The 16,769-nt window shown below is 33.8% G+C and overlaps 2 protein-coding genes and 1 pseudogene across 2 annotated transcripts; 2 read left to right on the top strand and 1 right to left on the bottom strand.

The window, feature by feature from the left end:
* The first annotated feature begins 6,927 nt into the window (after positions 1 to 6,927).
* LOC147382338 (uncharacterized) lies at positions 6,928 to 7,937 on the top strand. The gene is made up of 2 exons (XM_086428507.1): positions 6,928 to 7,762; positions 7,864 to 7,937. The coding sequence occupies exons 1-2, from the start codon at positions 6,928 to 6,930 to the stop codon at positions 7,935 to 7,937; spliced, it is 909 nt and encodes a 302-aa protein (XP_086284633.1).
* Positions 7,938 to 8,006: 69 nt separating this feature from the next.
* On the top strand, positions 8,007 to 9,367 carry LOC147382337 (uncharacterized). Its single transcript, XM_086428842.1, has 2 exons — positions 8,007 to 9,096; positions 9,200 to 9,367. The coding sequence occupies exon 1, from the start codon at positions 8,017 to 8,019 to the stop codon at positions 9,082 to 9,084; it is 1,068 nt and encodes a 355-aa protein (XP_086284968.1). The 5' UTR covers positions 8,007 to 8,016; the 3' UTR covers positions 9,085 to 9,096; positions 9,200 to 9,367.
* A 1,293-nt stretch (positions 9,368 to 10,660) lies between these two features.
* Positions 10,661 to 14,624, bottom strand: LOC147382336 (pentatricopeptide repeat-containing protein At5g56310-like; annotated as a pseudogene).
* Between the last annotated feature and the right edge of the window lie 2,145 nt (positions 14,625 to 16,769).

The following is a 16,769-nucleotide window of genomic DNA, read 5'->3' as shown; positions in this document are numbered from 1 at the left end:
TTTGTGCCTCAATAAATAAATAAAAAGTTGTGTGTGAATATTGGAACCAATGGTCTCTGAACTCTGAAAAACAGAACCTCCACAGCTCCTTAGAGAAGCTACACTTGAAGAATAAGTGATTGAAGATTTCTTCATCATTTTTGCATAAAGCACATCTTGAAGCTAAACTTATAGACCATCTCTTCCATAAAGAGTCCATTGCGCAGCCACCATGAATATTGAATACATTTACACCCAAATGTAATCATTTTAGTAGGGAACCCCTGAATTCTAAAGAATTCTCCATTTAGTAATATGAGATCCTTCTATTCTGACTGCGTCATCAAGTATTTGTTTTCATTTGGAAAAGAATTTATTAGTGATCAAAAGAATTATTGTAAAATTGCATATAAAGATAAATACAGTTGACCTCGATAAATCGAAAGACAATGAGGAATAAAAATTGGAAGAAACAATGACTCTAAGAGACAACAGACCTCGTCCCGAGACTCAACTAAGCAGCTATGTTTCCATCTACTCAGCTTTTGAGATGGAAAATGGATCTATGTGACCACCATAAATAAATCTAATAGCTAGTTGTTAAACTCAACAAAAAGAAAAATGTGAAACAAAAATTTCTTTGAAAATAAGCAACACATTTTCAAAGACCCTTGCTCAGTTCGACTTCAGGTCGTTCATGGTTCATCAATCAAAAATGAACCCAGTTCGTGAGAGTAGACTAAGATGAGGGTATTTGAAGGTTGAAGTGATGAATAGGGTAAAAAATATATTGAAGATAGTGTAGACACCTCATTTTTGTACTCGTCTAAACCAGTTAGTCAACTCGATTGTAACGGTTCCGGATGATGGATGAATATTTTAAAGTTTTTTATTTGTTACTAAATGTGTTTTCCAAGCTCGAATGAGATATTTCATATAAATAAACTTTATAAATCACACTACGTTAGGAAAATATGACAAAAAACATAGAAACCATTATTTTGAGACAAACAAAAAAGTTATGTAAGAAAAATCATGAAAAAATGATCAAATTACCAAGATACCCCTGACACCATAACATCCCTAAAGGCTACGTTACACTTAAGAAAATCCTTTCAAACACAAAAAATAATAAATTAAAACCAAATAAACTGTTTCACCAATTATCACAAAATTTAATAAAATTATCAAAATACCCCTCATAAGGTCCACGATCATTTCAAGTCAAAAACCCATAAGTAACACAAACCAATACTCTCATTGAATTTCTTACAAAAAATTGATTCTGAAATATTTAAAAATATTAAAAAAACACATCCAAAATCAAAAGTCCTCTTTATGGGCAAAACGGTAATTTTTCAATCCTAAAATTCGAAAATTAATAATTAATAATTAAAATATTCATTAACATAAAGTGAAATCTCAATAAATCAAATTAAATTTTTTGAATAAATAAATTCAATTAATTAATCCTATGGACCAAATTTTAAGTCATGACCCATTTATACAGGTGGGGCCTACCTAATATTTAATAAAGAACCTTTTATCGGAGGTCCCAAAGAATTTAGAATAATTTAATAAAAAATCCCCTATTGGGGAGTTCTCCAAATTTTAAAAATTTTCATTCTACGTAAGTCGAAAACTAAAACCTAATTAAAATTTTATCTAAATAATTTAACTGATTAGTTAGATATAGATCTTATCCCTAAGAAACCTAATCTTATCAACACAAATCTTTAAAAAGGAGTCTCTACCACCTAATTTCGTAGGTAAAAAAAATCCTAAAAAGAGATGTCAAAAACTCTCTCAATACTTCCAAAAACCTTAGAAGAGATTAGTCATCCCTTTAATGATTTTTCCCCAAATCTATCAAAACTCTTCAAAAGTACTTTTTCAACAAGAAAATACACTAAACAAATATTTCTAAAAATTATTTTGTAAGTGTAGACACCCCATTTTTGCATTCTCCTGATTAATCAACTCGTCAACTCGATCGCAACGGTTCCTAATGATGGATGTTTATTCAAATGCTTTATTTTGTTACCAGATATGTTTTAGAAATCCGGATGAGGTATCTCGAACCGACAAAGCCTTAGAAACCACGCTACGCTAGGAAAATACGACTCTAGAAACATAAAAATCATCATTTTACAGATATAAAAAAGTTTCACGATAAAAATCACTAAAAAATGATCAAATTACCAAAATACCCCTAACATCAAAAGATCCCTAGAGCCTACGTTACGCTTAGAAAAACTCATTCAAACACATAAAATAATAAATCGAAACCAAATAAATCATTTAGCTAATTTTCACAGAATTTGACAAAATTACGAAAATGCCCCTTATAAAGTTCACGATTATTTCACACAAAAAACTTTATACATGATACAAACCAATATTTTCATTGATTTTCTTACGAAAAATCGATTCTAAAACATCTTAGAACATCAAAAACTGACTTAAAACGCGAAAAGTCCTCTTCGGGGGTAAAACGATAATTTCACAATATTCATAATTAAAAATTTTGAAATTAATAAATAAAATATTAAATAATTAGAGTAAAACATTAATGAAATTAATTTAAAATTTTGAACTAAAAAAATCGATCAATCAGGCTTTCAGGCAAAATTGTTAAGGGTTCGTAAGATATTTCTTTAACGACCCCTCCATTTGGGGGTCCGAAGAATTAAAGATATAGTAAAGGGGGTTTCTCCAAAATCTTAAAGTCAATCCAGTAAGACTAAAGTCAAGAAATTAAAGTCAATCAAAAAAGGCTAAAGTCAAAATCTTAAAGTCAAACAAATGAGACTAAAAGTCAAAACCCTAATCTAAACTAATTAAGTCAATCTCATAATACTAAAGTCAAAATCCTAATTAAAACCCTAATCAAGTCAATCTCATAAGACTAAAGTCAAAACCCTAATTAAAATCCTAATAAGACTAAGTCAATCTCATAAGACTAAAGTCAAAATCCTAGTTAAAACCCTAAAGGAAACATAATTAAAACACTAACTCTACCCAAAAAAATTTATAAATAGGAGTCTCCACACCCTAATTTCGTATCTAAGAATAAATCATAAGAGAAGTAGGTCAAGAAGCTTCCCTAGCCTCCCACAAACCCTAATTTTGAAGCTCTAACTCCTTACCTAACACCCATACCTCAATTTTAGCTCGAAAAACACCTAGAAATCCATAAATAAATCCGAAGAATCCAGATCTAAGAAAGAGATACCTTGTCTTGGAGATCAGAAATCAAATCCAGAAACAGAACGAAGCGAGGAGTACTGTACAAGGAGTTACTCTATCAGATTTCAGGGAATAAGACCGTTGTCTTCATAAAGGTATACAAATTTCTTATTTTTTTATTATTACTTAGGTCTTTTAGCAATGTAGTTTATTTGGGAATTAGTAGAGACCGGCGTTTGCCGGGCGAGGTTGGTGCCTAACACCTTCCAACCCCGTAATTTGATCCATAAACTCAATTATTTTTTATAGTAGATTAGTTGATTTATCCGTTTAGAGTCCAAGTTCGGTTCCTAGACCGTAATAACTAGGTGGCGACTCCCAAACCTCAAAGGTCAAAAGCTAATCCGCGTACCCCGTGGATCGAGGGCGTTTTCAAGCACCAATCCCGCCCGACAATCGCCGGTCTCTACTTCTTCCTTAAAAAAAATTACATTGCTAAACAGACCTAAAAATAAATAAATAAAAATAATACCTGATTAATTGCAACAATTAATTCCTTTAGAGCTAGTAGAAAGCGTCCTCGTGTGAGTTTTTCGATTTTTTATTCTTCACTGGATCCGCTTCAAATCTCCAAGATGAGGCATATTTAAGTATTTTCGAAATTTTTGGATGTTTTTTGGAGGGTTTCTGGGTATTTTTTTTAGCAAAAACTAGGTTTTGGATGTTAGATAGAGAATTGGGGCTTCGGATTTTGGATTTTGGATTTTGGGAAGGTTGGGGGGTGTTTCTGACCTCTCTTTCCTAGGATTTCTCTTGACCTGCAAGATTGGATTGTGGAGGCTCCTATTTATAAAAAAATTTGGGAGCTTTTTAAATTTAATTTGACTAGGTTCCTTTTAGATAATGTGAATTAAGGTTTAACTAGGGTTTTGAATTAGAGTTTTAAATTAGGGTTTCTATTCTTACGTACAATGAAAGAATATTTTTTAATTATTTTGGAAAACCCCCTGATTATATTTTCATTCAAGTGGGTTCCCACTTAAAATTTGGCCCGTGAGCTTAATTAATTAATTTTAATTATTTAAAAATTTAATTTAATTTAATTTATTAAGATTTCACTTTACGTTAATTAATGTTTTAATTATTAATTTCAAAATTTTGATTTTTTAGGCTTGGAAAATTATCGTTTTGACCTCAAAAAGGACTTTTGGGTTGAGAGGTCAGTTTTTATATTTTTTGATGTTTTGAAATCAATTTTTTGTAAGGAATTCAATGGAAATATCAGTTTGTGTCATTTATGGATTTTTGGCATGAAGTGTCGTAAACCTTATGATGGGTATTTTCGTAATTTTATTGAATTTGTTAACAATTGGTAAAACAGTTTATTTGATTTTAATTTGATATTTTATGTATTTGCAAGAGTTTTCCTAAGCATAATGTAAGCTCTATGGATGTTTTGATGTTAGGGGTATTTTAGTAATTTGATCATTTTTTTAATGATTTTTCTCGTAAAACTTCTTTTTGTTTAAAGAATGATGGTTTCTACATTTTTGGGTCATATTTTTCTAATGTAACATAGTTTATAAAATTTTACTTGCTTCAAATACCTCATTCGAATTTCTAAAACATATCTAGTAACAAAATAAAGCATTGGAATATTCATCTATCATTGGGAACCGTCACAATCGGGTTGACGAGTTGATTAATCAGGCGAGTGCGAAAATGAGATGTTTATACAAGGAGGGCAGTTTTTATTATTTATAATAAGCAGTAATCATAAATTTATCCCCCTCCCCCCCGCTTTGTCAAAAACTCTTCCTATTCTTCTTAATCTCTCATTTTCTTTTAATTCCTCTTCTTCTTGATCTAAGAATCATAACAAATCAATGGTAGCCTCATATCAGAGTTAGAAGATACCAATGGCTCCAATGACATGCTTCCCCCGTTTGCCTCATATTCACAGATCTAGCGATTAAACACTCATTGCATATTCTCTTAATTAGGTTCCAATACAATTTTTTCATCAAAGCGACAAACAAAAGAAATTGATAAATCGTAAACCCTTTATTAATTGACTTAGGTTTTGGCCTAGATCTATTATATTCATAGAAAATAAGTAAAAAGTATGTTAAAAACTCACCTCTTATGTCAATTTTATTGTATAGAAGATTGGAAAGAGGAACTTGAGGGAATAAGAATAAGATCGACCTATTAGAGGGATTTCTAAGGCTTCATATCATCAACAACAAAGGACATTTCACACGCCAAAAATGGTGAAAATGGTCTTTAAGGACCATTTAGAAAGAAAAAATTTACTAAATGTCTTATTCAATTACCATCGAAAATTTAGGGATAATTTAGAAAGAAGTCCCTCCATGAAGGTCCTTTAAGTAATTTTCCCTACATTTAGATATTTTAGATTATTAAATACGGCTTGCTAATGTTTGATCTATTAATTAAAAGTAATATATTTGGATATTTTATGTTAATAAGTATGACCAAAGTTAATTAGGAAAAGTCTTTCAAAACATAAGGTTTCAAAAACACTAATTATTTTTTGACTAAAAAATTTTCACTTGGACTGTACTTGGTTAATGTGGCAAAAGGATACAAAACTGTTGATCATTTTCCTTGTGTATCCCCAAAAAACAATCTATGGTTACGTGCCCTTGCTACATACGGACCAAGTGAAAATTTTCGAGTGACAAAATCAGGCTCTTCAAACAAAGGGGACATACTTAACTTGAACTAGGGGTGTCAATGGGTTGGTTCCGGTTCGATTCTTATGATATTTGGAATCATAACCTTTATATTTTATCGGTTCCAGTTCTGGTTTTAAAATAAGTGGAACCGGAACCGGAACCATCAAAAATCACAGGTACCCGTCGGTTCCGGTTCTCAATAATCGAATGAGAAAAATTATTTCAAAATCATTATAATAAAAAATTTCTTCTAAAAAATAACATATTATTTGTAAAGTATCAACTTAATAATAATTTGTTCCATTAAAATGATGACTTAATGACTTTTATTTTCAAACATGAAAATGTATTTCCTTTATTAGTAATAAATTTAAAAAGAAATGACTCTTCTTAAATTCAAATACTTAGTTTATATGAAATTTGAAGAATTTTATATCATATATATTAATTTTAAAATATAGGATTACCTTGAATCATGTATAATGTAAAAATAAATAACAAAATAAATCAGTTCCGGGTTCCCACGGGTACCCATCGGATAAAACCTAATGGTTCTAGTTCCTATATGTTCGGTTCCATATTAGACCCGACTCTAATCGATTCCAATAAAAAGAGAACCGGAATCGGGGTTTTCGATTTCGATTCCGATTCAGTTCTGAGTAAATGTGTACCCATTGTCACCCCTAACTTAAACCCCGCTAAGTCCGTACAAACATGAATATGGCCTTAATAGCCATTTTCCCTTTAAAAATAAAAATATGAGAATAGCTAGCAATAAAGCCAAAGTGTTGGCCGGTGGGCGATGAAATGGGATTATTTAATAGTCCACTAAAGAGTTTAAAAATTCTTCGGAGTCTCGGTCTTCTCCATTTTAAATTACAGCCAGCATCAGATGGTTTAAAATTTCCAAAAAAAAAAAAATATTAATAAAAAACAACTTGATTATTATACTCTTGTTTGTTTACCCTAATCCCTATTCTTCACCATCAAATCTGAACTGATCGAGGAGAAGAAGAAGAATTACACAACTTGATTTGATCAATCCAAACAAGGAAAAATGGAGAAACAAGGTTGTTTGAATGTAACGTTGGATGATCAAAAGTATTCTTCCCCAATGCCAATAATTGGCCTATACATAGCAGCAGGTACTTTTGTATTTGTTCTGTTTATGGTATATGATGTATTTCATGGATTTTGTCGTAGGAGGCCATGGATACCATGTAAATTATTCTCACTCAACTCTCTTACACTTTCTCTTCTTGCAATTGCTTCAAAACTCCCGATAGATCTCACCACCCCCATGCCTTCTGCTCACGACCAACTGTCCAAGCTTAGTGGCACTGTCTTAATATGCGTCTCCATGTGTGTTTTGTTTCCTTCACTTGGAAGTCAGAGTGACTCTGAACGCCTTTCAAACATGCTTTCCTTGAGCATCTTCGTAGTTACTGTTGTTGTGAATGTTTGTATGCAAATGGTCACTGGTGTGATCTTCTTGTTCATAGTAGAACATGTCATAATCATGTCATTCATGCTACTGTTGCTCACAGTGTTGTGGTCTGCTTTGGATTTTGGAAGCCCTTATTTCTGCTTTTCTAACCCTCTTGATGAACTTAAAACAAGAGATCCTCAAAATTCAGAGGATAAGAGTATGATACATATATTGAAGTCATTTTATAAATCTAGTTCTAAACAAAGCCGTGAATTGGTTCTCATTGATTCTCCAATCTGCTTAACTATATGCATGCTTTCTACACTTTCTTCACTAGTTCTATTACAGGCTGCACTTCGATCATTTGTTCTTAAGAAGGTGGACTTTCGGTGTGGAATTTCTGACTATAAATGGTCAATGTGGATGGTGCTTGTGACTCAGATTCTCACTGTTCTAGTAGGGAGTATAGTCACCATATTTAGAGGGTTGTTGGTACTCAGTGGAGTTGGGAATGAAACTGATAGTGAAATGGCTTTTACAAATTTTTCACCATCTTTGTCAAAGTTCGACGGTTTTACTACTTGGGTCTCATCAACTTTGTCAAAGCATCGCAATCTTTCATTCTTCAAAATCTTTAGAATAGGTTTTGTGATCCTCTTTCAAACCATTGAGAGGAATGTTCTTAGGGTATTGCTCGGAGTGCACGTTTTTCTGTCCATGCTGGCTTTACTCTTATATTTGATGCTCAGGATACCTTGTATATGTGCCGAGCAAATTAGCAAAATCGGTTTTGGTGAAAAAAGAAATGATGAAGGCAGAGTCGATACTCATATCAAGGACTGGATAGAGAGAACCTGTGAGGAAGACATTGATAGATGGATGGAGAAATATAAAAGGAGTTCCCCAATTGATAATCTCATCCAAGTTCTTTCCAAAACTTCTAAATCTGAAGAGCCATTTACCAATAAAGTATCTTGTCTTTCAATGGTAATCTTTGTCCGAATAGCCACAGTTGTATTACCAAGTTCCCTTAGTGTTACTCTAATCCGTACATTAGAGGAATCCTTTGAAATCATTTATTTCATTCAAAAGAAAGAGATTTCCACGAGTGAAGAAAAACGTAGCCTTGTAGTGGCTAAAAATCTGTGGATAAATAAGAACAATACCTGTCATTGGTTCCATAGGAAATTCATTAAACCATCGGCAGAGAAATTTTATTCGCATTTGTCTAAGGAATCTAATGATGGGAGTTTTGAGTGTCAAACTCAACCTCAATTAGACTTACCTTGTGCACTTGGGTTTATTGAACAATTAAAAGATAGATGTCATGGAACTTCCTTTGCACAGATTGAAGAAGGTTATTATGCAGTTAGTGAAATACGAAAAGTTTGTGAACTGATCATCGGACAAGAGCGAGTGGAAACATACTCATCAATGGACAGACTACTCAAACACATGGAGCAACTATTTGTGGATATGTTGCACTTTTTCCTCTCTCAACTCCCAGTTTCCATATTTAAGCATCTTGTTGAGAGCACTGTTAAACAACATGAGGAAAGAGCAAGACTTGTGTTAAAATTCCTTTGCAAACTGAAACCATTGGAGTACGGAGTCCATTGGTCATTTCCTGACAGAACTGGTATCACGAGCTTGATAAATACTCAAGTTACAGTCATAGATACTCAGAGTACCAAACAAGTGGGAGGCAATCTAGATGATGCAGATGTTGCTCGACATGTTGCTCGTCAAGCAATTGATAGTGATGAAATTGAAGAGCTTGTTTGAAAAGCATGGAATGTAAGTACTTTTTTCTAAAACTTATACTCTATCATTAGTTAGATGATTTCTTTTTTTTATTGTCTTTAGAACCATTATTTTGAATAATTCCTTTTCTAATTAGGAGAATCAAAAGAAGGGGAAGGCTTGCTCTGATTTGGACTCTCCAATAAGCATGAAGTCAAGAGCAACTTCAAGAAAATATTAGAGGCATTCCGATACCTCATCGCCTTGAAGTTTGAAGAATTTAAAAGGTTATTCTGTTTGTTTAGGAAATTCTACAAATGATCAATTTCTTTTTTTTTTTTTTTTTTTTGATAAATAGTATTGTATTAATGAAACAAAGCCAAGTCAGTCGAGTTGATCAACTTGGTGAGACCTTACAAAAGAGAGCTAGCTACACATGCATAGAACAACAAATCCCATCCCATCTGTACAAAAAGTCCTCAAAGTACAGTCCCCTAAACTCCTTGTAAACTTTGGACCAACAATAGATGAGACCCAAGATAGACATAATCGTATCCGAATATTCTTTCCGTTTCCCTTCGAAAATACGCCTTTTGCTTTCCAGCCATATCCCCCAACAAATTGCGAAGGGTGTAATACTCCACAATGTCCTCTTTGACCCGCTAAATGAGTAACCGAATGACGACCAACCAATAAAAACGTCCTTGACTGATTTCGGCAAGCATGTTGAGACCCCATACAACCTAACAAAGTGAGCCCAAATGGCTTGAGAGAACTTGCAGTGGATTAGGAGGTGGTCCGATGATTCTCCATCTTCCATACACAACATACAACAACTCGCCCCGCACCATCCACGCCGCATTAGAAAATCCATCATTTGGATCCTTCCTAAAACTGCCGTCCAAGTGAAAAAGGCGACTTTGCTTGGCACTTTTGGGCCCCAAATAGCAACGTGGGAGAAGTGTGGATCCCCATTGTTGCACAAGGATTGGTAGAATGAACGAACCGAGAATCTTTCATCCTTACTGGCCGTCCAAACTCTCTCATCTTCGCGACCCGTACGTCGAACGATACTCGAGGCACCAATGACTAGTCTACCAACTTCTTGAAGTTCTATCTCATTAATGTCTCTCCGAAGCCCAAGATCCCAAGCCCAGTCTCCGCCCATGTCACGACTACCAACTTCTTCTAGTCCTGTGTAAAGTTCTCTTCTGTAATTTTATATTATAAATTATATCTATTTTCTTGCTTAGCAACAAAAAAAATATATATATAAAGTAAGAAAGGGGATACTCACTCGATCAATAATAAATCACTTCATATTCAATTGATAATAAAAGTTATATAAAAAGGGAAAACCCTGAATTTACAAGTCCAAAAGAAGGCAAAGCAAGGCAAAGAAAGAGACGTTTCTGACTTCCCTCCATAATCACCAATTCATCAAACACCACATTACCCTCTCTTCGCATACGTTTCACTTCCCAAACAATATCCGAGTGAGCACTTTGAATACAGCGAAACTACATATCAAGACACCAAGGAATGTTCTTACCCTTTAGACCCTCCACAATCAGCGTTAAGTCCAATTCAATAATTAAATTTATGCCACAAAGATTGATTAATTCAAGAGTTGAGACCACAGTACAACATTCAGGAAAACTGTTGGTGCCCAAATAAGAAAGCTTGAAGGTAGTCTTATATAGACCATCTCTTCCGTAAAGAGTCCACTGGGCAGCGACCATGAATACATTTCCACCCAAATGAAATCATTTTAGTTGTCGGTCCCTAAATTCTGAAGAAGTCTCCATTTAATACTATAAGATCCTTTTTAATCTGACTGAATCTTCAAGCATTTGTTTTCATTTGGAAATGAATTTATCAATCAAAATAAAGATCCATTCAAGAAGCCTAATCCAAAAGGAATGTGGTCATGACAATGACCAAATCAGGCTATCATCAACAAACATTCAGCAGTTATAAAATGTATGTGGATTTGGAAGTCTTTAGCCAAAATGACTAACAATTGTTCTCAATGCAGCCCAAATTTAGCGGCAAAGGGGGAAAAACATATCAATTGAGCTATTGCTGTCCAATTGATAAGTTTGAGATGGATAAGTGGCACAACTACGAAAAAAAAAACTAGAAATACCTTATAAGTGAATAAATTAGATTGTTAGATATATTCTGATCAACATGCAAAGATATTCATCGACTTCAAATATTTTGATAGCATTGTCATATAGCAAATGACAAAGATTACATAATAGGATGAGAAATTATATTTCCCAACGCCAGTCCAGCTGAATTTAAATATTGTTGAGCATAAAGTTTAAGTTCAATTTCAAGATTTGGGAAAACAGTCAACACTTCCAATTGAAGTGATTCTTGTAAACTAGGTCTAATTATTAAAATGAATCAGAACAAGAACTAGAAAGCCTAATCATCCACACTCAATCAATATGTAGGAATCAAATAGTAATAACCAAGTAATAAACAAATAGTAAGGCAGAATATAGTGGATCTCATGTTCACCAAATAAATCGGATATTTTCAATACTTCAAACAAGCAAAAATAACTCAAAAGTATCCCCAAAATCAACCAAAACAATCAAGCAAACACATTGAAAATCCTACAATCCAACACCACATCCCTCTAAGTAGCTTTGAAAAATATAAAGGAAAACAATGCTCCTACTGCAGAAGCAGTGGTCACGGGATGTTTTTTACAACCATTTTTTTTCAGGTTCAACTTCGATGATTAGAAGGTATGTATCAGAATTGCGATTACAAATGAAGAAATTGTCTCTAAATGTTCTTTTTTGTCTCTACATCTCAAAATTCAACATTTGTTTCGAGAGGATTCATATTGCTAATGATTTGATCATTACATTCCAACAAAAGATGTCTTTCTGACCAATTTTGATGAAAACTTTAAAGGCTCTGTCGACATCTCCACATTTGGCATACATTTCTATAAGAGCAGTCCCTACTATTACTCCCAATTGAAACCAATCTCTTATCAGAAAAAAAAAGGTGTCCATTTTCCAAACTCTAGAGAACCTGAATGGGCGGAAGCCAACAGAGCAGAAACAAACGTAAACCCATCCAAATTTACACTTTCCCATGTTGCGTGTAATTTGAAATCATAGAATTCCAAGAAACCAAATTCCTTTTGGGCATTTTTAAAATAATCTTCTCGTCGTCTCAAAGTCTCCTGAACTAGCATAGGCTCCAACCATAGTAGTCCAAGACACAACGTTCTTCTCTGGCATCCACTCAAACAAATCTCCCGCATTTTCCACGTCCCCAACTCTAGCATAGCATGAAACCATTGAATTCCAAGAAACAACATCTCTTTCAGGCATCACTTCAAACAAACTTCTTGCTCTCTCAACTTCGCCTAGAAATACATAGAAAGATATCATTCGATTCCATAATTCTATGGGTTTCAGAATCATACCGTCAAAAATCTTTTGGGCATCACTTAATTTCCTATTTCTCACAAAAAGTATCTATCTTTATGTAGAAATTTGGAAGCGAGTCTGCAACATAAGAGATCCATTCGAATCCCACTTTAATAATCTGACAATGTCCCTTTCTCCCATCTCTATGGTTTCCGATTTCTCCAATCAAGTTCAAGACATAGGGGTATGTGTAATTATTGGATTTGAGTCCTCTTTGGGTCATTCTATCATACATATAGATACCTTTCTCATATGGGCCATTTGTTGGAAATAATTGTGAATCTGATTTATTGAAACAATAAATAATAAGCAATATTATAATGTAAATAATTCGATGAAATTGGAAGAACTTATCGGTGACTGAGGCACGGAGAAGCCGCTGTCCTTAAAATCAATTTCGCCTCCTTAGGATTGAATCCTTAGTGCAGTCGGTTCTGGCGTTTGGTTTCCAAGATTCAACAGTCACTGTCTGCTAACCGTGCACTCGGAAATAGCAGATCTACGGCGAACTCGATTAGATCGAACTTTTCACAAGCAGCAAGATTTGTATTCAGAGAGAACATAAAATTTGAGAAATCGGAAAAGAAGAGAGATCAGTAAGTATTTCGTTTTCTATAAAACTAATTTTATAAACAGCAAGCCATCGGTTCACAACAGACCCAACTGTTCACAATTGTAGTTCATAACGGTGTAAAAATAAATCAACGGTTGAGATAAAAACACAAACGGGCCTATCACGCGCACCCACATGAGGCTTAAATCCCGAAATTTGCACCCCCCCTGGGCGAGCATCGTATGCTCACACACGCACTAAGGGGTTTTCGACGGGTTGGCCCCAAACTCAATGGGCTGTAGTCCCACAGTGCCTTGGGCCCCCATGTGCGCGCGAGGCCCAGACTCGATCTCTCTCACACTCAAGCATTAAAGAGAGAGGGATCATAAATAAGTTGAGAATTTTCCTTGTATTTACCCGATGTGGGACTAAAGAAAGTAGTGATGTTTTTACAACTTTCAAAACCAATAAAGTAAAGTAAAACAAAAAAGGAAAAAGAAAAGAGTTCTTTTATGTTTCACCAAAAAAGGAAAGTACTACTTTTTACAATAAAACACTCAAAAGGTCTTGAGTTCAAAACTTATGCTCAACAATAAATGAATGAGATATTATATGAAAATAAAACTATGAATTTTACAATAATCCCCCACAAATTCATAGTAAGAAGAGAAGGAATTGCTGCTCGTACAAATTGAAATACCGGATACCTAATATCGATGTCTTTTGGACTTAATCAATACTTAGTATAGATAGACAGAACTCACAGGGACCTGGTGTAACTAAGTTACTTAACCCTTTCCCTTTTAATGTAAGTTTAACTATCATATCATACGTATCTTTCTTTCTAGGATCGATCGAGTTCTTATGGTTTGACACTTTTCGGCCATGTGTCGAATCTTGGTAATTCATGAATGCTTTAGAATAATTGCCCATATTATTCATAAGAAGCGGTCCCACTTCTACATTCACATAGGTAAATCCATCAAGTGTGTTCTATGACTATTACACACCACCCAATAAGGCTATGGATTATATTAAGAACTTTTGTTCATCCTTAACTCGTCATAGATAAGCACTACTTAACATCATAGGAAAGGGATCAAAAGTTTGTCAACTCTTTTTCACTAGTACTTCATCAATTAGTTCAGTGACTTGTTGTTACCCATTGAATCTACTTCTTGGGATCTCCAGTCATATAGATTGGGTTTCCATCACAGACTAATTATTTATATAGGCATTAGTCCCATTCCCCTCAATGATTTACTCACTAACCCTCTAGTTAATGGTTTTATTAACAGATCTGCTAAATTGCTTTCTGACCTTACAAAGTCAATAGCAATCACTCCATTCATTAATAATTGTCTAACCACATTATGTCTAAGACGAATGTGTCTACTTTTACCATTATATATATGGTTTTTAGCCTTGGCTATAGCAGTTTGACTATCACAGTGTATAAATACTGATGGCATTGGTTTCTCCCATAAAGGAATACCTATTAATAGGTTTCTTAGCCATTCAGCCTCAGTTCCTGCTAACTCTAATGCAATGAACTCTGATTCCATTGTAGATTTAGCTATACATGTCTACTTAGATGATTTCCAAGAAACAACCCCTCCACCTAGCATAAAAATATAACCACTAGTGGACTTGGATTCATCAGATTCTGATATCCAGTTCGCATCACTATACCCTTCTAACATATTTAGACTTCCACTAAAATGTAAGCCCATGTTTATGGTTCCTCTCAAATATCTAAGAACCCTCACTAATGCTGTCCAATGGTCTCTACTAGGATTACTAGTGAACCTACTAAGCACCCCCACAGCAAAAGCTATATCTGGACGAGTACAGTTCATTAAATACATCAAACTTCCTATGATCCTAGCATATTCTTTTTGTGACACACTATCACCTCTATTCTTTCTTAACTGTATGTTCGGATCTAAGGGAGTCAAGACAGGTACAATCTCAAAGTGTCCAACCTTTTTTAATACTTTCTCTACATAATGGCTTTGAGACAATACAAATCCTTCATCTTTTTTAGTTATTTTAATCCCTAACATGATATCAACTTCTCCTAAATCCTTCATCTCAAATTTGGATTTTAGGAAAGATTTAGTTTCCTCTACTATTTTTAGATTTGTTCCCAAAATCAACATATCATCTACGTACAAACAAATGATTACACCAATTTTGCCACTAAATTTGCTATACACACACCTATCACAATCATTAAAAATATATCCACTAGACTTAAGCACAGAATCAAATTTCTCATGCCATTGTTTAGGTACTTGTTTTAGTCCATATAAGGACTTTACTAACCTACACACTTATATTCTCTTGGCCATGAACTATACACCCTTCAGGTTGTTCCATATAGATTTCTTCTTCTAAATCGCCATTTAAAAATGTTGTTTTGACATCCATTTGGTGAACTACTAATTTTTAAATAGAAGCTAAGGCTATTAAAACTCTAACAGTTGCAATCCTAGTAACTGGAGAGTATGTATCAAAGTAATCCATCCCTTCTTTTTGTCTAAATCCTTGGCGACCAATCTTGTTTTAAATTTATCTATTGATCCATCTGACCTTAATTTCTTTTTAAATACCCATTTGCATCTAATAGGTTTGGTGCCTTTAGGTAACTCCACTAATTCCCAAGTATGATTTAACATGATTGACTCTAATTCATTATTAATGGCTTCTCTCCAAAAAATAGCATCAGGAGATGTTACGGCTTCTTGATAAGATAACAGATCATCATCTACTAAATAAGTATAGAAATCATCTCCTAGATTGGTTTCTTTTCTAATTCTTTTACTCTTTCTAGGTCTATTTCTTTAGAAAAGGATTCAAGAATTGGCGTTTCTCTTTCTATCACCATTTTTCGTTTGTCATTAGAACTTAATGAATCTTTAACCTTCATAGGAAAAATTTTCTCAAAAAATTCAGCATCTCTAGCTTCAATGATGACATTGCTATCAACACCATCTTCATTAGATTTTAATGTTAAGAATCTATATGAAGAACTATATTCAGAATATCCTAAAAATGCACAATCAATTGTTTTAGGTCCTATATTTCTCTTTTTGGTTTCTAGGAGTCCTACCTTACATAAACACCCCCACACTTTAAGGTAATTTAAGTTAGGTGCATAACCTTTCCAAAGCTCATAAGGAGTTTTTCCTAATTTCCTATGGGAAATCCTATTAGTAATGTGACATGCAATCAATATAGCCTCTCCCCACATATTATTAGGCATTCCAGAGTTTATAAGTAACGCATTTAACATTTCTTTTAAAGATCTGTTCTTCCTTTCTGCTATTCCATTTGACTCAGGTGAGTATGGAGGTGTGACTTCATGAATAATGTCATTTTGTTCACAAAATTGACTAAGGAGATTAGAATCATATTCTCCTCCTCTATCAGATCTTAATCTTTTAATTTTTCTATTTAATTGATTTTCTATTTCATTTTTATATTTTAGAAACATATCTTCTACTTCATTTTTATTTCTAAGAAGATATACTCTTGTGAATCTAGAAAAATCATCTATAAAAGTAATGTAATATCTTTTACCTCCTCTAGACTCAAGATTTCTAAAATCTCCAAGATCAGTATGAATTAGACTAAGAAGTTCTGAAGATGTTCTTGAAATGTTATAGTGTGGCTTATGTGTAAATTTAGATTCTACACAAATCTCG

The sequence above is a fragment of the Akebia trifoliata genome, chromosome 16 (genome assembly GCF_017979445.1).
Source record: "Akebia trifoliata isolate Shusen 1 chromosome 16, ASM1797944v1, whole genome shotgun sequence".
In the NCBI taxonomy this organism is placed as follows: domain Eukaryota; kingdom Viridiplantae; phylum Streptophyta; class Magnoliopsida; order Ranunculales; family Lardizabalaceae; genus Akebia; species Akebia trifoliata.
The sequence above is the reverse complement of the archived record's forward strand: the minus strand, read 5'-3'. Positions and strand labels throughout refer to the sequence as shown.